The following is a 20875-nucleotide window of genomic DNA, read 5'->3' on the forward strand; positions in this document are numbered from 1 at the left end:
CATTAGCAATCAGAAACACTGGGAATGCAAATATAGATGTACTTTTTTATTACAAATACTGTAATAAAATATTAATTTTGAGATTTTATACAGGTACTTCGCTGTGATTTAATGGCATCATTTTAGAATGGGGGAAATATTTTCAAACATCCTGTGCCACTGTCACTTTGAAGTAGAGCAATTTAAAGCATGCTCATAAGCTGCAGTGTTTTTCTGTCAAACAAAAGTTTTATAGTTCATTGCAGCAGAAAAAAACCTGGGTTTTAACAAAGAGAGATCTGCAGCATTTCCACCTTGCACAGCTGAAATTGCTGAAACAGATTTTGCCCAATCTGGCCCATGAGGGAGGCAGAAACCTCCCAGGCACTGCTTGTGCTCCAGTTCCAAGCTGCAATTTCTCTGAGATCCTTTTGGAGCCTCACTAAGGTTCTGGGTTGCCTTAAACTCTGCAGAATTGCTCAGTGAATCCCCCCAGTCTGAAAGGCTTTGAGGATTTTTTTTTTAGCTGCTGTCTTGTGTAATAAATGCTGTACAGAGCTGTGGTTGTTCTGCATTCTGGAGCTACGTTTTGAAGTTATAATTTGGAATCTCCATTAAACAGTTTTTTGTATGGCTTGCATTTTAAGGCTCTGCTCCTCTCCCTGAAGTGTAAGTATCAAGGGCAAAATGAAAGAACAGTCCAAATGACTCTCAGGGGCTGTTGCTTATTAAAGAAATTAAAGCATTTAAGAATTTCTGGCTGTAGTTAAACCAATTCAGAAGTGAGGATTGCTTTAAATGTCTTAAGTTGTGTAATCCATTTAGAATTCCTTAATACAAGGCTCTGGAGAGAGGCAAAAGCTGCAAAATGGCACTTTGTTCTTTCTCCTGCCTGTCTGTGGTCCCATTTTCACTTGGATGGCTGGGAGGAAGGTTGTGGCACCTCTGGCAGAGGGTCAGCCAGTCAGGAAGGTTTCAGCTGGGTGAAATTGCCCAAAATCTCTGAGTTTTTCCATCAGCAGCAGGTTTGTGTGGCAGCAGCTTTGCTCCTTCTCTGTGCATTCCTCACTTTGTGTTTGTCTCCTCTGCCTCATCTGCAATTTGTCCTTCACCCCTGCCAGCAGTTCTTCAGCCTGCTCATTTAATACACACTGATTTTGTAATTATGAGCTCTCTCTTAAAAATAAACTCAATTTCTGAGATCTTGAAAGGCATTTGTAATTAAATCAGCATCAGAGTGGGTGAGTTTCTGGAGTGCTCTGGAGGTGAAAGCCCATTGCCAGGAGAGCTGAGCTGCTCTCACCCATCAGCTCCAGTGCCTCTAAAACTGGGACTCTGCTGAAAGATTGCTAGTTGTCATGAGAAAAGTCAGTTCAATTAAAAACTGATATTCTGTGCCATTGTTTGCTGTTTAGTCACTGAGGGGAGTGTGGAAGGTTTGGGGACAGGGGGAGCAGGAGGGGGCACACACTGAGTGCCTGGGACTGAATCTCCCATTAAACCCAAACCAGGAGGCACCTGGGCTTGTCACAAAGGGCTTTTCCTTTGGTCACCCCTGGATTCACCTGGAGAGGTGGAGCTCAGCTGTGTCCCTGCAGGGCTGGGAGCAGGCAGTGAGAGGCACAGGCTCTGCTGGCAAGAGAACCTCAGCATCCAAATCAGAAGTGCAAATGCACATCCATGAGTGAAATCTGTTAAAAATCAGCTTTAAAGCTTCCTCAGGTTAAATTCCAGTATATTGTAATAGGATATAAACAGAACATTGCCATTGGGGCAGACCTGCTCTTAGTCCTAAACTTTCAAAAGTGCAGGGAAGGTTCTTCCAGAGAAAAAAAGTCTCTTGAAAAAGTGCAGGTAAGGTTCTGCCAGGGAAAGTCTCTTGTGCACGATGGATTGGTTGTTCAGCAGCAGGACTTTGTGTCAGAAAGCTTTCCCACTTTTGGAAGAGCAGAATGGTGACTCCTCCAGCTGTTCTTCCCCTTTGACCCTGAGGTGTTCTAACATTTATTGTCCTAACAAATAGAAACTTGTTTGGTATGAATTGAGTAACCAGTGTTTGTAATTCCTGCAGATTATGTCCTTGCTCACCCATTCCCCTCCAAACTGCCTTTCATTCCTTTGTGCAGCTCTTTCCATCTGCCCTCAGGCAGCAAGAAATAAATAGTCATTAGTATGCTTGCAATGTAGTTATGGTGCAAATACTGTCTAGACTTAAAAATCCATGAGTTCATTTACTTCCTACAGACTTGCTTTTGCTTACTGAAGTAATTTCTGTTGCTGCCTTTCACTTCAGAGCCTTTTCCAGCTGTGGCCATGGCCATCCCAGTTCTGCACCATGATCAGACACCAGCTAAATTCCTTATGCAGAATGCACTGCACCTAATCAGAGTGTATCATTCACCTCTGGTTGTGGGGGGACCCTGTCTGCTGCAATCTTATTTTAGGAGGGATTAGTCTGACCTCTGGTACTACTGCTGTATTAATGTAAATACAAAATGCTTAGCTGGACTGCAGGGAGCAGCTAGTGCTTGCCATCAACATGAGATTAAGTGCTTGGAGCATTTTCTGGGACTAAACTGCTCCACCAGACACTCACTAAGCCTTCCTTAGCGTGCAGACTGTGCCACTGCTTTCTCCTGCATAAGTGGATAGGATTGCTTTCAGGGCTGTTTTCAGAGGAGCAATTAGTACAAGGGAAATAATAAGTGAAGGAAATTATTACCTTCCATGGCAGAATAATATTGTGCCATCTCTTCAGTGGCTGGGATTGTCTACTGTAATTAAATAATAATATACAAAATAATCTTTTAATCAGCCCAAGATTTAATGGGGCATGGTTAAGTGAGTTGCATTCAGTATTTGTGCAGAGACAATGTGGATGGATCTGAGTATTGTTCTACCACTGGCAGGAAAAATCTGGAGAATGCATTATTGCACTTCACTTTACCCTGTTCATATTGGCTGTACAGGTTACAGAGATTCTGTGGGGAGGTGAAACACAAGTTTAACAAGTTTGGCTTCTTTTTTTGTCTCATAAATCCTCTTCTCACCAGGGTTTGAGGTGCACTCATCCAAGGAGCTGCATTCCTACCTTGGAGCTGCAGGTGCTCTCTGCCAGCCATTGGGGCTGAACTCAGGGCCAGACTGACACAGTTTGGCACAAATTGAGAAATTCTGCTGCTTTTTTCTGCTCTCTGGCCTTGAGGATTGCTCCATATATAGATTTGGGGGTTTCTGTGGCTTTTTTACACTGCACTTCCTCCAGGCTGTTTCTCCCACCACCTGCACATGTTCACACAGACTTTAAAAATTCCATCCCTGCCTCTTATTTTTGACATTTCTTCTGAACCTGTTGTCCAAGAATCCACATCATTCCTTTCTGAACTCATTTCTACTCTGTCTTCACTATTCCCTGTGTCAGCAGATTTGACTGACTTGAATCCTCAAACTTTCCCCATTTCTTGAATCCTCAAACTTTCCCCATTTCTTGAATCCTTTCACTGTGTGGGAGTGTTCACTGTGAAGCTCTGGGGGTGGGTGAGGTGAGTTCTTTACTGCTGCTCTGTTTTAATTGGGAAATGTGGCAAACCTTTCATCTTGGCTAATACAAGGAAATAAATGGCCAGGCATCCTTGAGGTTGCTCCCCTTTTTTGGGGGTCTGCTCATCCTCCAGTATCTGTTTTTTGGGGGGGGATTTTTGGGTTTTTTTGTTTTGTTTTGTTTTTTTTTCTAGTGGCTGCTGATGCTGGGATTGGTTTCTCCAAGCTTTCCTCATTTTCTGTACTTGCCTCATGTTGCTACCTTGACATCAGTTATTTCTGTGCTGGATTTAGTTGGTTGTTCTCTCTTGCTGCAACACTGAGTGCAATAATCCTGGAATGGCTGCTCCAGAGAGGCTTTGCCAGTGAGAGCCCTTGCACTGAAGGCCAAATGCTGCCTCTCATTCCATTTTTGAGAGCAGCTCAGCTGAATGCCTGTGGAGTGATGGGCACATGGAAGGTGAAGAAGCTCTGTCTTTGAGGAGAGCAGGGGACAGGCTGCTCAGGGTGTGCATTTTGAAATGGGTTCAATGAAATGGCTTTGTGCTGCACGTGGAATTTATGCTTTCATAAATTAAAACCTTGCAAGAGTTTGAAGGAATTTACATGAATTTCCCTGGAAGTAGGAGGCATTCATGTTGATTCCTTTGCACATTACTGAAGTAGTAAATCTCTAATAAAAGGGTTTATGGGAGGAAATGCAGATATTTTATTGTAGTCTATATATATATATGTTCCCTGTTCTGTCATCTTTTGAAATTTGTCTTGCAGAACAACAACTTCATAAATTATCTGAACAGAAACTTGTACATTTGCCTGGGCCAGGGGGAAGAAAAAGTGAACAGAATTGCATCTTCTACAGCATTTTTTTTTTTTTGGTTACTTGAGTGTGAATATAGAAGTTAATTATGGGAAGCACAGCTTTAGGGTGCAACCTTCCTGCTTGGATGGAGTTCCTGCTTTTTTCAAAGGCTGAGGGTTCTGATCTGGGGCTTTCTGAGCTCAGTTTTATAGGAGGGTGTCACTGAAAACCCTTTCCATCCATCTTCATCACACAGGTTAACAGTTATGTGTCATTCCTTGCTGAATTTCTGTGCACCTTTGAATTCCAGACAAAAATAAACTTTCACTACTTGGTCATGCACTTAGGTATTTTCAAATTGCTACAAACAGTAAAACTTGGTTATGTTGGCTATTTATGTACCAGCTGCTATTCTTTTTTAGGAGCAGAATGACCATTTGCATCCCCCTCATTTATTTTGCAGTTCCAGCATTTTCCTTCAGTGCTGTTTGTGCCCCTCTCCAGCTCCAGAACAGCCCATAAAAATATTACAGTAATTCAAGTTCTTCAGTTCAAGCAAAAATGTGTGCTTTGATCATAGTATCAAATGATTAAAGTAATGCAACCATAACCTAAAAGCTTTGATAATTGGTGATATTCAGAGTGTTTTAGTGTTTGATTTCAAGGTTAACTCTCAAATGTGAATTTAAAAGCTACAAGGATTCTGTGGTCAATGCAGATTCCCACCCCAGCTGAACTAAGCTTAAAAAACTTCCACTATAATTCTAGGATTACATGATTAGTAGCTCCTTTGGTACCCAGTATAAAATGGATAAAATTGAAAATAAAATCAAGATAATGGCTGCTATAAAGGCAGCTCTATTGGTGCCTTATGGATTTGAACACGCTCGTGAAATCAGGGTTATGGCTGATGTGAGTCCTTACTTAGAAAGAACAGAAAATTGACTTCTGGGAACAGCTTCCTTATTTACCAGATTTTTATTTCCTGTGTGCTGCTTTTCAGGCCATTGTGACTCAATTTCCTTCTACTCTTTAATCTCATGTAGTCACAACATCTCTTTTCTTTTTTTTAATAGCAAGGAAATAGTAAAAAATAATGGTTCTTAGAAAGTTCTTAGTGGAAATTTTGGGCAATAAAAACTCCTTGCTTTTCTTGGCTGCACTGGGGCAAAGGTTTCTTGGGAGTCTCTGCTTTTCCCTAAAAGCTCTGATTTGTGAGCTGTGCAAGAGGAGACAAAGAATGGGAGAGAAGAGAGGCTTGGGCTCCAAAAAGCAGCTCTGACTGGAGAGGAAGGACTTGTGCAATTGTTCTGTGATAAAAACGAGACTGACAAATGCACCTCATGCCAAAAAAGTCAATATTTGGAGTTCAGATTGCTTTAATTCTGCAGCTGGAGCAGGAATTTCTCTGCAGAGGCTCTGTCACTTCACCCAGCTCTGGGATTTCTCTGATGTGGGATTGCTTCACCTCCACAACGTGCTGTCAGTTTTTGCTCACAGGATGTGTCAGGGGCAGTTTAATCCAAATTAGCATCACAGTGCTGTTCATTAGAATGGCTTGTCACACAGCAAGAGGAGTTCTTTACAGTCCCCTCTTTTTTTTTAATTAGTGTGGTGTACTCTGAGTCTTTTACTTCCTTTTGATTATCAGCAGCTTTTATTCTTCAGACCTACCTTTGCCATTAACACAGCTCTGGGCCCCAGAAATCCCTGTCATTTCAATATAAGGAAAAATATTTAATTTTTTTCCCCCATGTCTATTCTTTAAATCATTCCTGTAACAGAAAAGTGTGTTAATAAGATCATTCATTTAACCAAGTACATGCATTAAGAAGATGAAATCTCTTTGAACTCTAGTTAGTTTTTAATCTTTGAATTAGATTTAAAAGAATATTAGAAATAATAATATTAGAAATATTGGAAATTTTACCATAAATTTAAATAGAAATGGAATAATTTGAACTAATGGTAGAATTAAGTGGTGACATTTCAATGTTAAATATGATATTACAGTAGATATTTTCACTTTATTTTTATGAAGGGAAGGATTTTTATGAGCAGTAATTCAGAAAAATATCAGTCTGCTTAATGGAATCATTCTCTTTCAGTCTATTTATACTGACATTGTTTTTTCCCCTTTGTGGAGTCTGGAATCTATATAAACTTTATTTTTTTTCCCTTAGTTTCAGCCCAGACTCTGAAGAGCAACCTTGACTCGATGAACCAGCAGATCCAGCGCCTGGAGAGGGACATTGAGAACTTCCCCCAGAGCCAGGATGAGCACGACAAGTTTGTAGAGAAGATGAGCATATCCTTTTTCACTGAGCATTCTGCTGCTCTGCTGAAGTGTTTGCAGCACCTGAAAATAGCTTTTAAGTCTCTTTTTATGCATTTCTTCTAGAGCAGAGCAAAAGCATCCCTGGATGTGGTGAGTGTAAGCAAACAGGGAACTGAAAGCAGCAATAATCAGATTTTCCAGGGGGCACCCAGACAGATTTCCTGGAGTGGTTACAGTGAGCAGCCACAAATTCAGTATGGGGATTTTTGTTTTTTCTGTCTGAAATAATTATTGAATCAATTTGAGAAAAATGCCAGTAGTAAAGTTGATATCTTTATTATTTTAGCAGCAGATGTGGTGTTTTTTGAAGGGCAGAGTATTTGTTTTGTTAGTGTTTTAAGTTACATTTTTAACATCATTTTAGAGGAATATTTACATTTGTTTTCACTCAAAAGTGCTATGTCCTTTAATTTCTGTAGAGAATAGATTCTTTAGGCACTACCAAGTAAAATCCATGGGGGGCTGTGATATGATTTCTGCCTAGCTGGTTTTTGTATATCCAGCTTTTATTTTGTGCTAGAGTTTAAAATAACAAGAAGATACAGGAAGCTCACAAAAAAGCAGCAAAAACTGATAAAAAGCCCTTTAAAAAAATAAAATAAATAAATTCCCAGATTTTTATTGTGCAAATGTGGGAGCATTTGGGGTGTGCTGCCAATCCAGGGCACTGTGTGCAGTTCCAGGAGCTCAGCCAGTTCCTGGGATCTCAGCACAGAAATTGTGGGTCTGGGGTTCTCAGAGGGAAGAGGAAGGAGGGGTTGGTGTTTGGATCCATTCCCCATTTCCAGGTGGGTGTAAGGAAGATTTCTCCCCACTGCTGTCTGTGCTGGGCCAGTTCTTTGCAGGATTTTCCATCTGAATGGAGGCAGGGACACAATCTCCCAAGCAGGTATTTAACATCTCTGGATTTATTTGAAATTTCTGACAAGTCTGCTGGAAAGGAGCTTAAGGGAGACAACTCCTGACTAAGTGGAAAATTGTTTCTTATTCCTTACATCCTCCCTTTCACCTTGTCTGGTGTGAGGTTAAGAGCCTTGCTGCTGGTAATCACAGTGCTCAGCTCTGCTGTTAAACAAAGCTCATTAACATTTCCCTGGGCTCCATTCACACCAGGAAAACTTTGGGATTGCCTTGGGATTGTCCTGTGCCTGGCAGAGGCTGACTTCTGTCACCTTGGCCCCACTTTTGTTCAGAAATTAAACCAGTTTATGAAATGCACTTTTACCACTGCTTTTTTTCTTGTTAGGTTTGACAGCTCTGCTTTCCAGGGTGCAGAAATTATTGCTCAGTTGTGTTTTTGTTTTGCTGCCCATGTGTTTATTCACAGGCATGATTAGCATCACTCAGATGATTTGGTGAGGAAAAGGAGCCATGTAGATAACATTTAACATTTTTTCTCTCCACAGCTTATCACCTGAATTTCCTAGAGGAAAAAAAAAATTTGTCTGACAATGCAAAAGAGTGAAAAAAAAAATACTAATGTTTCTTTGTGTTGGCAAAAATAGGAGGAGCCTGTGAAATGTTTGGAAGTGAATTATTGCCAGTGCCTGGGCAGCCTGGCTGCAGTGCAGCAGTGTTGATTCCAGGCAGTTCCCACCCCCTGGAACTGAACCAAGCCCCAGAATTGTGCTTGGCTGCTTTTATCAGCCCTGGGACCTTGGGGCTGACACCAAAGATCCCAGGGATCCCACCTGGGTTTGTCTGCAGCATTAAGAGATGACCTGATAAATGCTGTGCTTGTTCACTAACTCACCCCCCCACATCAGTGATCAAGTTTTTTCTGCTTATCACTGAATATTGAAGGTTTCCTACACTCCCATATTTGTTATTAGATTGAAGAATAATTTTGGAGGGTGTAAAAACGACACCCTTGTCTGCAGTGTGGATTTCTTTGATTTCCTCAGCTGCCTGAAGAGATGCTGGTGATGGCACATCCTGAGATTAGAAAGTTACAGAATTTCAGGCTGAGCATTCTTGGAGTGTTTAAGAAAATTGGAGCTGTCTCAGTGGAGTTTAGGATGCAGCAATTATGATATTCAAGGCACAGTTTCTCGTTCTTGTCACAAACAAAGCTATTTACCAGCAGTTGTGGGTGAGTCTTTCTGCAGAGGCTGAGAGTGATCCTGCTTGGAGTAGCAGATTAATGTAGGAGGCCAGTGACAAGAAAAATACCATTCATAATATGAATTTGTAATAATGAAATTATTATTCAAAATACAGAAGAAAATTCTGACAAACAATTTGAGTAATTTTGGTTTTTCTAACTTTTTTTTTTTTTTATTTTTAACAAATAAGCTTTTGGTGCTGTGAGTGACAAAAAGATGAATAGAAAGTCTGCCTCCATTTTCATTTTGGATTTTTTTTCTTTCATCAGTGTCTAAGCAAGAGAATTTTTCACTTCACTTCATCAGTTTTTATTTAGCACATACAGTTACTCATCTCAGTGCAGCGTGCCTGAAGAAAATAAAGGGATTCAAATACTCCTTCTGTGAATTTCTTGCTATATTAAGTAACTTATGTGTGATTCCTGAAACAACATTTTCATGATCTGATGTGTGGCTGACATTGTATTTTACCTGAAGATCAATTTGTAAATAATTCAGCTTTAAATGGAGAGGTTTCTTTTATAATTAGCCCTGCTGCATGCAGCACTGGGGAGTCTGATTCAACACTTTAGAAAAGCAATTACTGACTGTGCCAAAGCTGCTCTCACTCCTCTTTCAGCTCAGTCTTTGTGCCTCTAATTGAAGATCTTTTCTCAATGCAGAGCTCTGAATTTTGTATTTGCTTGCTGTAGGTGTGCACACTGATTTCAGTGATGTTACAACACCAGTGTCTACTTGGGGATTGACAAAGGTGTTCAGATTAATGGACTTCAAGTGTAAATGTTATTAACAAAGATTAAAACCAACTGAATTGAAAAGCAATTTCAGAGGGAACAAATGGCAAGTTGTGCAGAGTTAACATTAATATTGATTTAGAACTATAAATACATGAATAATAAATGCCACTTTCCTCCCTTCCAGCATACACACACACTAAAGTTTATTTCTCTAGAAAATAATTTATTCCTCCAGAAATAAAGAGGAGCTTTGAACGTTGTTCAAGGAGCAGCAGGGCACATATTTGGTGTCTGGGTTCCTGCTTTTTGTTATCCTGCTCCCTGGACAAGATCATTTCTATCATTTCTAAAATACAGACATGGATTTATTTCTGCAGAGTGTCCTGCATGAGCTGGTGTATCCTCACATGGAGACCTTGGCTGGCTTTTTGCTTTTCAGCTGGATCATTTACCCTAACAGGAGACATTAACAGGCCTGAACTTATTGAAATCTTTTGCCTACCAGAGCAATCAATGCTGCCACGTGGGTTTTCTAACTGATTGCATACATGTGAAGAATTAAAAGCTTATTTTGAAAGAATTGCAAAATTAAGGGAATGATGAATGAAAGAGCAAAAATTACAGCAGATAAAAAAAAATTCAAAGCACTGTGCATTCATCTTATCATTAAATGGAACAGCAGCAATTTGTGAACTAATTTTAATTTCCAGTAAGGAACACCATTCATTAGAAGAGAATCCTTTTCATGGAATAAAAGAGCTGCCTTCCTGAAAGGCATGGATCCTCAGTGATGTGCATTCACACTCCCTGTTCTAACAGCTCACAGCTCAGTGTGAGGGGTTTTTTATTGATGTGGGAATGATCTGGGGACAAGGCTGGGGACTCTCTGCATGGGAATGTTGAGGATTTCATGTGCACTAACTGAACATCAGCTGATAATTCTCTTGTGGAGGAAGGGGGAAGGAGCCAGGGCTCCCAAATCACTGCTCCTTGACTCCCAAATCACTGATCCCTGGTTCCCAAATCACTGATCCCTGGTTCCCAAATCACTGGGCAGGCTGGCAGGGCTGGGAGCTGAGCTCTGGAACCAGGGTTCCCAAATCACTGATCCTTGGTTCCCAAATCACTGATCCTTATTCCCAAATCACTGGGCAGGCTGGCAGGGCTGGGAGCTGAGCTCTGGCAGTGCCACAGGGCAGGGCAGCAGTTCCAGAGCCAGTGGCACTGCTGGCATCTCCCAGCCCCTCCTGCCTGCTCTGGGAGCCATCAGCCCTTAGGGCTTTGGGGATGTTGTTTTGGGAAAGCCTGGCTTTGTTTTTGGAGCTTGGGATGTATTAGTGTGTTCATTTCTGCAGGAAATGTGCATTAATAGCTGAATTTACATTATAATATAAATGTATACCTGAAATCATAAACAGGGGATTCTCACAAATAACCCCACAGGAAAACACTTCCAGGAGCTGTTGTTTGTGTCCCTACATTTGAAGTAACTGCCTGAGTGTTTCAATGTGGAGGCATTGAAATGAAATGAACTGAATTGAATTCAACCTTTCAGTGACTTTCCAAATTTCAGGTCATGTATAATAAACCTCAGAAGAGTTTTAGATATCTCTACCTTTTCTTGCAGTATTTATAGAAAGTTTTTGTTCTTGCTATCTACAAAAATGACATTTGAAAACAGTTTAATTTGCAAGTCCAAGTCTTGACTAAAGGAGAATTATGGTTATTTATCCACATAAAATACTTTTCCCAAGTATTGTTTAGGGAGGGAAGTCTGCATTCCTGCTCCTCTGTTATTTTTGCAGTTGCTGTTACATCACAGAATGTTCCTCCTCATCAGAGTGTTCTCTTAGAGTGTTGAGCATTTGTTTAAATTTGTTCCTTCTGCTTGCAGTTCAAAACAAGCTTTAGGGGCAGGAAGCAGAAAGCTGCAGCTGTTTAGGATGAACAATGATGAACTTGTTGAAACTTTGTGATTTGCTTCATATCAATAAATTATAATGAGCATCCAGCAGTAGGAGGAAACTTCTATTTGGTATTGATTATTTAAGACTTTGTAATTTTTGTAGTTGCTTACATTTAAGTAAGAGAAATTATTTCTTAAAAAATAAACTTGTGACTAATTTAACTTTCTATTAGTTTCATACAAGAAAACCCCTATTTTTTTTTTTTTCTAAATTAAAATACTGAGTGGAAGAAAAAGATTTTGCAATGCCTATTGAAGGCACTGCCTAGGTAAGTAAGGATTTATTTCTTGCTGAATCTTTAGTTTTGTGTTTAAATGGAAAATGTTGTAAGCAATAATTATAAGCCTTATAAAGCTGTACATCTGCTTTGCAATTAATTTTAGTGTATAAATTGTTCAAGATTCAAGGAATTTTTGAAGCAGAACCTGTATTTAAGTGCCAGAAATAGCTTTTTTTTTCCCCCCCCTGCTACAGACTTGTGCCAATTTGAATTCATTGGTAATAAGTTAATAAAATTTTCTTCAGAAATCCACCTTGTGCCACCTGCTCTGTAGGGTTTAATGCAAACTGGTTAACATGAGCAAAGGGAAATTATCACATGGGTGGTGTAGGTTAAATTTTCCATCTAGGATGCTCTGTTCTGACTTTTTGTAGCTCTGAGACAGCAAAATTTGTGATTTGAGTGTTAGATTTGAGATGGCAGAGATTTGCTTGGCTGTTTGACAGCCCCCAAGTCTGCGTGCCCCAGATTTGCATGATTTTGTACTGCCCCAAATGCAGGAGAAGAATCCTTGAAATGCACTTGTGCAGGGGATATTGACAGTGCATCAAGTTCTGAGGGTTAATTTAAAACCTTTTCTCTCTGAGCACTCGCCTGGTATTTAAATGGGGCTGCCAAAGCACCCAAGACACACTTGATTTAACTGCTTGTGCTTGTAATTCTGAGAAATCCATGGGAGGGGCTGCTGCATTTCATCAGCACTGCCACAAAATCCCCCTGCTGAAAGCACACTGATAGCAGATAGGAAGAATTAGTTTGTACAAATAATCTGCTTTTCTTTTCCAAAATGGGGGCTTTCTTTTTTTTTTTTTTTTTTTTTTTTTTTGAGAATTCAGGGCATCAGTGAATAAACAGAGTTTTCCTTCCTCATTTTTGCATTGCTAATTGTTTAAGCTCGTGGCATCTCAGCAGTTTGAATCCTATTGAAGAACTGACCCTGCCAAGTTAAAAATCAGATTACAAGCAATTTGGGCTATATTTAGGTACTTATATTCGATTGACATTATTAAGCTATAGGGGAAAAAACCACCAGTATTTGATGTTGTTGAGCTCAGATGTGCTTCAGTTGGAGAGTGTGACTCCCCAGCAGTGTGTGTGCAGAGCTGCCTTTTTATAGGTAAAAGTTTAAAAAGAAGATAATTAGTGAGTCAGAAACATGGCCAGGACCTCTTACATCAACATCAACAACACATCCTGAAATCTCAGCCCTGAGCAGCCCAGCAACACTCACACAAACATCCCAGGAGCTGAAATTTGTTTATTTGTTTATTTATTTGGAGAGCCTGTTGTTCACTGCCAGACCTGATAGAACTGTTGCCATTCAATTTGATTTCCACTGAGAAATGTCCCCTGTGGCATTTGCTAATCCTTTCACTTACCTGATTTTTCACCCTGGAATTAAAAAAAGAAAAATAATCCCCCAATAAAAGAGCTTTGAAATATTTGCATGAGTGGTGTCACATTTGGTGTGACTGGATGTTTGTCATGAGGGTCAGTAGATATAATTGAATTAAAGTGAGGTTAAATGTTCTGGTTCTGCTGCAGATAAATATTGCAGAGCTGCAGCTCATTACCCTGTGCTGGGATGTGCAGCAGGTGAATGCTGTGAACCTTTGGACTAAGTCAACTTATAAAAAACACAGTGCTGAAAAAGGCAAATTATTTTGCTGTTGTAATAGACTGACTCTCCTTTTCTGTCATGGCTGAAACCAGTTGTGTTTGGTTTGTTATTTAATACAGTAAATGGCAATGTTGCTAATTATTGTCCCAGATAATCATCTTTCTAAATTAGTGGGGGGGAAAAAAATCAATCCATTTGTCATGATCTCATTACAAACCTAATTTCAGAATTGCTGTGCAGGTTTTTACACTGGCCATTGAAAGGGAAATGCTTTTCCTTCATTTACTCTTGTGCCTTGAGCATGCATGGTTCCTAAGCTGTAACCCTTGTAGAATTAGATATTTCCCAATTAAAGATGAGTTTAACCTTGTGGAAAAACAACTTTAATCTCCTTCTGCTTGGCCAAGTCCAGTTTCCCTACTGGGAGCCAGGATAACATGAGCATTTCTTTGGTAGGAGATGGCTGAGGAATTCAGTTCCAGCAGTCTTAGCCTTCGTTTTTCTTTGTTTATTGTGAGTGAATTCTAAGAGAGATGTGAGAAGTCCTGGTGGGAAGGCCTGTCAGATTGTCTTCTGTTAAATCTGAAGGTTTAAAAGTCAGGCTGGAATTGCCAGGGTGTTTTGTGGGGTGTGTGGAGCAGCAGGTGAATGTGGAAGCACCATGCCAGCATTTCCAACCCAGAGCCCCTCCTTTGTTTTACAGCTTTTATTTCCCAGCTCCAACGAGCCATGCTGAAGCTTTCTGGGATGAATGGGGGTGATCCTGTCTGTGTGTGGGTTTTTAATCACTCCAAGTATGAAATTTTCCTTAAGGTATACTGAAATTCTGTATTTTCCTCCAAAGAATTGTTGGTCTGTTTTTATTGCAAACCATCAAGTAGCAGAAGGGCTGTTCAGATATTTCATGTGAATTGTTTAATTTGATGCAGTCTGCATGTTGCTGTGTGAAATGGAATTTGAAACACTTTTAATTGGTCAGGTCTTATCTGGCCAGATTCCAGATGTTTATTTTTATCCTAATATGAGGTTTTTTACAGTACTTTGCTTGGTACTTGGCTTTATTCCCTTTATTATATCTATGTATTTTAATATCTTTATGTTCATTGGTGGGGAAAGAATTCTACCCAGGCTTGCAGAATTGATCATGAGATATTCCATTCTTTTATGAACAAAACCTGATATAAGCCAAGGGGGAGCTGTTAGTAAATCAGTATTTCAGTGCTTGACCAGTAATGTGAAAATTGTTGATTTGCTTTGAGACAAGCTCAGCCTCAGACTCCAGGGTGTGGACACAGCAGGATCAGAGGTGCCCAAATGTTCTGTAGGAAAAGGGATCCTTCAGGGGCTGCTGGGAAATCCATTTTTATCTACCTGCTTCAGAGAGAGCCTGCAGCAAAATTCAGTCCATCAGCTAAATTGCCAGCTAAAAAAATCAGTGAGTAATTCACATACAAAGGGAAAAAAAATACAGAAGGGTTGTGGATCAGGAACCAAGACCTAATAGTGTGAGGAAAAACTTTGGGGAGGTTTTTTTTTCCACTATAATGGAGAAAAAACAGTGATGGACTTGTGCATCCAGAGGATGTGATTTATGGCAGGATAAACTGTGCACTGCCTGCTCTTCTTATGAGGTAAAAATCCACAAAGTCATCCCAGCAGGAATGGCAGAATATACAATATGTTCCTCATAAAGTGAAATTAATTAATTAGAGTATTTGCTAAGGGTGTGTTCTTTATTTTGTGCAGCAGGTGAGGCATTGGGAGAGGGTGGATTTCATGGTTTGTGTTTGTGTGATGCCATTCAGCAGAGCTCAGGGCACTCTGCAGGGTTTAAAGCAAGGCTGGGGTGATGGGATCTCACAGAAATACCTGGGAGCAGGCCTGGGGAGAGGAAAAGTAAAAGCAGGAAAAGAGACCAAAAAATATGAAAGTAAAGTGTTAGTAATTCATCTCTATGAAAAATCCTTTGATTTTTTTTTATAGGAACATTGAATCTGTGAACCAAGTTAAAACTTTGTGTTTGTATGCCCTCAGTCATGTCCAATAAAAGCTTTTGTAAACTTCCCAAATGGAGAATTTCCCCAGTTCAGCTGGGTTTCCAGGGCCAGTTTGGACTCGTTTTTTGTTACCTTACTGAAGCTTTTTTAAGGGGTTTTCTCTCCTTGCTTCCCCCTTGTTCAGATGTGTGCAGGAAGAATTAAATCTCTTGTCAAGCCAGACTCAACAATGCTTTTTAAAGAGCTTTCCACTCCCTTTCTTATCACATAATATGTCTTTTCTTTATTTTTTTTCCCTCTTTGATCCATCTTAAAGCAAAGTGAAAATGCTCTCTGTGTTCCAGGTGATAACTATAGGATTATTTAGGTATAATCTTTGCTTGGATTGAATTTGAAAAGCACCTAATAATGTGTCATGTTTTACTGCACAATGTTCATTTCTCTTACAACTATTTGATGTCAGTTAAAAAAAAAAAAAAAGACAAATCCCTTTGGAAAATGATCCTTTGTATTTTTACTGGTCTGGACTAAGGCAGAGTTTTCATAAAGTTAATAGTTTAAGATACAAGAACTTTGGAACATTACAAATGAAAATTGTGTTAGTCAAAGCACAGTATCAATTTTCTTTGACAGTTTATTTCTACCTTCAGATTTTCATTCCTTTTTACAAAGGAAAGCTCTGATATGAGGAGACATAAAATTATTCATGTTGGGCTGTAGTAAGGGTTCTGTGAACAGATATCTGTACATTCCATTGTGGGAATGAAGGAAGAAATTGGTAAAGTCACAAATGGGGGGGCTGTGTGACAGTCAAGAACGTTTATTGTTCTAATTTTTATTTCTGAGAAGGTTATGTTCTGTAAATTGTGCAGTGTGCACTTGTGTACATTGAATTGCAGAGTTTGGATCTGAGATCCCAGTTGGATTTTTGGTTAATCCCAAGAGGATGGAGCTGTGCCCCAGGAGGGAGCTCAGCTCTGTTCTGCACCTTGGGACATCTCCTGGAATTGTGCAGAGAGGATTGGGGAAGGAGGAGAGAATGAAAAGAGGGGAAAAAAAATCATGTAAAGATTGCAAAGAATAAAATTCCATTAACAGAACTTCTGTACATGTAACAGAGATTTAATGGGTCCTTGATTGTGAATCATTGCCTGAGGGAAACTGGGCTTTCATCCTTAAATTTATATTAAACCAAGTTGTCCAGATCACTGGAAGATATTTTTGTGAAGGATTGTGCTTTATTAGAGTGATAATCAATTAGAAATCCATTCTCTAATTATTGTATGCTTATTTTAAAATCAGAAATGGAAAGGGAAGTGCACTGCATAAATCCCTGGAGCTGCAGCTTTTAGATCTCAAATTCAAACTGTCCTGAGATTCTGCTTTAGCAAAACTCTTGGTGTTGATGGAGCTGCTTTTTGCCCTCCACACTTCCCCACACTCCAGATAAAACATTTATTTTTTTTAAAGGCTCAAGTATTTTGGAGGGGAAGGATGTCACTGAGCAACAGGAGGTGCCTGTGAGTAAAGACAAGCTTGATTTCAGATCCTGATTGCTCTGTGAGTAAAGGCAAGCTGGATTTCAGATCCTGATGGCTCTATGAGTAAAGAAAAGCTGGATTTTAGATCCTGATTGTCCTGTGAGTAAAGAAAATCTGGATTTCAGATCCTGATTGTCCTGTGAGTAAAGAAAATCTGGATTTTAGATCCTGATTCCCTGTGAGTAAAGAAAAGCTGGATTTCAGCTCCCCATTGCCCTGTGTCTGCTCTTGGCTTCTCCCTCTGGCCAGATCAGCTGTTCAAGGGATGCTTTCAAGTGTCTGTTGTTGAGGTGGAATTTTGAGGGGTAACTTCACTTCCCTGCCTTTTCCTGGGTTTAATCCCAGTCTCTGGGGACAAGGTTTGTGTGCAGGCACTGGAGAGCTTCTGGCAAATAATCCCCAAAGATTTATTAATCCCAGAAATGTGGGACCATTCCTGGAGGGGAAGGAGCAGTGGAGGCACACACACCACTTTGCTCAAATCATGGTTGATTTGTGGTTTTACAGAGCAGCTGCTATTCAAAATACCATTTGGGTGCAAAATAAATTAATTGTAGGCTAGTCTTTCATTCTCTCCTCTGCTTGAGTGTGTGAACACTTCATTGTTAAACAAGTCTCAATTTGAATAAAGGTATTCTATGCTATTTTTTTTTTGGTCGGGTATATAAAATCCCTTTTCCCCCTTAATTTGGAACACCTGGGCAATTGAAACATTACACAATCAGCAGTTTTTCAGCTTTCTCAAAAGAAGAAATTGAGGACTTGTGCCATGGCAGCCCTAAAGGAAACCTAAAAATACAGGGAGGCATTTCTCTTTTCCTTCCCCAGCCTTTACCAAAACCTTTCTCTCCATGAAGTAACAGCAGATGTGATTGGAGCTGTGAGAAGCAGGTAGAAGTGACAGCTCCAAATTCCCTCCATTGATTAAATCAGCTCAGGGGAGGAAAAGCTGCTGCCCCAAGAGAGGGAAGTGGCTGCAGCTCCCCTGGAAGACCCAGGGCACACAGAGCTGCAGTTCTTGTTTAAGGCATCTGATTTGTGAGCCAAAGCTAATGGAATATTTCTAGGAGTGGCCACCAGGCTTTTGCTGAGATACCTAAAAACTGATTTTTTATCATTGTTAGAACGTGTCAACACTTGGTGTTATTTGAAACAGTCACAACTAATTTGAATATAACATGCAAAACAAATTTTACAACAGCATTTAGTTTGTATGAGCTGCATTTCTGTTGTTTTCTTTCTTGTTTTTATTCATCTAAAGAGATTTTTATCTAATTGTTCTCCAGGGAAGGGATGCTCCAAATCCATTTCTCTGGCAGCATTTTCTGTCTGATATGTGCTTGATTATCATGGTCTGTGTTGCCTTTTAATTAATGCAGGAATAGTAATTGTTTGCCACCACAAAATGAAAAAAAAGATATTTGAGTTTGGAAAAAAACTCCAAATACCACTCTTCATACTGTTTCAAATTATTTAAACATCAAAATATCACAAATAAGAAGTAAGAACTGGATGTTTTTTGTTGTCAGGCAGTTTCAGAATTCTGGTGATGTCATCAGTGGAGATAAAGTGTTGTTTTTGCCAGGATGAAAGGTTTGGTTTGCTTTCAGCAGTTTTAGAGCTTTTAAAAACTCTCTCTTTAAAATGGGAGTATGGAATTCAGGGATTATTTCTCTGTTACAATAATTGGGAAAAAAAAATCTGAGTTCAGCAACTTTCTTTTTCTTTGAATAATAAAACCCACAAGTGGTTCAGGTTAATGTAGGTTAATGCCTAGCTCTAATTTTGGAGTGTTTTGCTTTTTGTCTTCTCTTTGGAGAGCCAAGTGCTCTTATTTATTCTCAAAGTTCTCTTTTTGCTACCACAGGAAATTCCCAATTTGCCACCTAAATTTTGGAGCCATCTGTCCCAGTATAAACCAGTTCAAGCACAGCCTGTGGAGCTTTGCTCCTTGGACTGAATATTTTATAAACTAGGGCCTTGTTTATCAGTTTTTGCCCAGAGACTTCCTCTGGGACTTTTAGAGAATTGAACAATCATCTTTGCATCCTCCTTAACAGAAATATAAATACAAAAGTAATATTGAAATGATGTTGACAAAAGCTTTTTCCTGTGCATAGCAATGAGGGGGAATCAATGGAAATTGTCTTTTCATTATTGAGAAGTTTGAATGCAGCAGAGTTAGGGACTGAACTGATTGCTCAGAGCTGGGAGGAAATAAACACTGACAGATTTTTTAGTGTTTGCCAAGATGAAAGTTTTATGGGCATTTAGGCACAAGTCAGAAAGCTTCATCTTAATTAAGGTGAATGAAGTGGTGTTCTGAGAACTTGGGGGAAGGAGCAGGTCACAGGTTTTGGATGGTTGTGATATTTCCACAAACACCACTGAAATCCTCTCTTTTTCCAGTGAATCAGTTGTGTTACAGAATTCTGGCAGTTAATGATAATTTCAGGTGCAAAGGGAACAGAGGGGGAGGAGGAGCCCTCCTTGCTGAGAATCCTTTTGTGGTTTGCTTTGTTTGGGTTTGTTTTTGGTTTTTTTTCCTGAGCTGTTCTGTCAAATGCTGAATGATGAGGTAATTTGCTTTGTAATGAGAAGGAAATTCTCTCACTGAGCTTTTTATGGGTATTTTATTAGGGAATCTTGAAGCTTTTCAGAAGCTTTGTGTGCACAGATGAAGTTGGGCTCCTGCTCTGGCTCTTGCTTTCTTTGGGTTTAATTTGGGCAGAGTGAAGTGTATTGCAAAGGAGATTTCTGCAATTTTTTTTTGTTTTGTTTTGTTTTTGCAAAGGCTCCCAACAAGAAGAAAAGATTAGTGATATAATTATGATTCATAATTATCTGTGTATGCTCCAGAAGCCTTGGCTGCTGTGCAGACACAGAGATGCATTATGGATGGAGTGTGAGTGATAAAATTGTTAGCATGTGTTTACATCCTGATGAGGGCAGGTGAAAATAGAGCTATCAGTGGAAATGACTTACTGCTATTAAAGCTGAATTTCTGCCTCCAGTTAATAAGTTCTGTTTGCATTGCCACAGTTCAATTCAAAGAATGCTCTATTATGAATGAGCTGGGAGATTAAAACTGAGAGCTCTTGTGCATCCTTCATTAGAGATGACACCTTTGGCTCAAACTTTCTCTTCTAACAATTTAAAACAGATATTTAGCCTGGTGGCTCCTCCAGCCAGAATCCTGCTCTGCAGTGGTGTGCAAGAAAATGTGGAAAAAAAACTTCTGAATAAAGCACTTTCTCCTACTTAACAAGCACCTTTAAACTTGCTAGTGAAAAAAAAAATCTGATTTTTGGTTAGGTTTAGAATGGCAGGAATGAAACCAAGTTTAGAATTTTGAAATGAGCACTCAGTAAAGCTTCAGTCTGTGTTCAGGAAAGGGTTGGAATTCAGAACTGCAGTTACACAAAGCTGGCACACCTCAGACTGCTCACTCCTTTTCTCATGGAATGGTGTGGGCTCCTCTGGAGCTGCTCTGCTGGCTGCATCAGTGCCTTGCCAGGGGTGTTTTAAATGATATTTTACAAATCAGAAGGTTGGGTGAGGCACATGGAGGGTGGCAGTAACTTTGCTGATATTGCATGGTCTGTGACTGGGGATTTCTGTCTTTACCAGCTCTGCCTTTTCTTCCAAACCAGGCACAGCTGAAATTCTCAATTCTGCCTTTGCTGGCATCCCTTTGTCTTTACCATCTCTTAGAGATATTTCTTCCTTGCAGTTTGTACTTAATAGATAAAAAATAATAATGTGGAAATGGCAGAGTCTGTTTCTAGAGTGGTGCTGTAAAATATCAGCTTTCAGTGGGGTTTTTTAGTGCTTATTTCTTCTGAGAGTGTGCAACATCAGTGGAGAGCTGGGAGCTCTGGCTCCAGCAATAGGCTGCAAATCTGGAATTCTTAAAATATTTTTGTTTTGTTCAGATTTTTCAGCCATTTTTGCATTTGTATTATGTT

The 20875-nt window shown here is 39.7% G+C and overlaps 1 protein-coding gene across 3 annotated transcripts in view; it reads left to right on the plus strand.

The window, feature by feature from the left end:
• Window positions 1–20875, plus strand: part of DIAPH2 (diaphanous related formin 2) — a 163251-nt gene that overhangs the window by 73239 nt on the left and 69137 nt on the right. For all 3 annotated transcript variants that reach the window (XM_033072238.2, XM_033072239.2, XM_033072240.2), the window contains one exon: window positions 6505–6629. In XM_033072238.2, coding sequence (XP_032928129.1) covers window positions 6505–6629 — 125 coding nt within the window. The remainder of the gene's footprint in view (window positions 1–6504; window positions 6630–20875) is intronic.

This window comes from Catharus ustulatus, chromosome 14, assembly GCF_009819885.2.
Source record: "Catharus ustulatus isolate bCatUst1 chromosome 14, bCatUst1.pri.v2, whole genome shotgun sequence".
Lineage (NCBI taxonomy): Eukaryota > Metazoa > Chordata > Aves > Passeriformes > Turdidae > Catharus > Catharus ustulatus.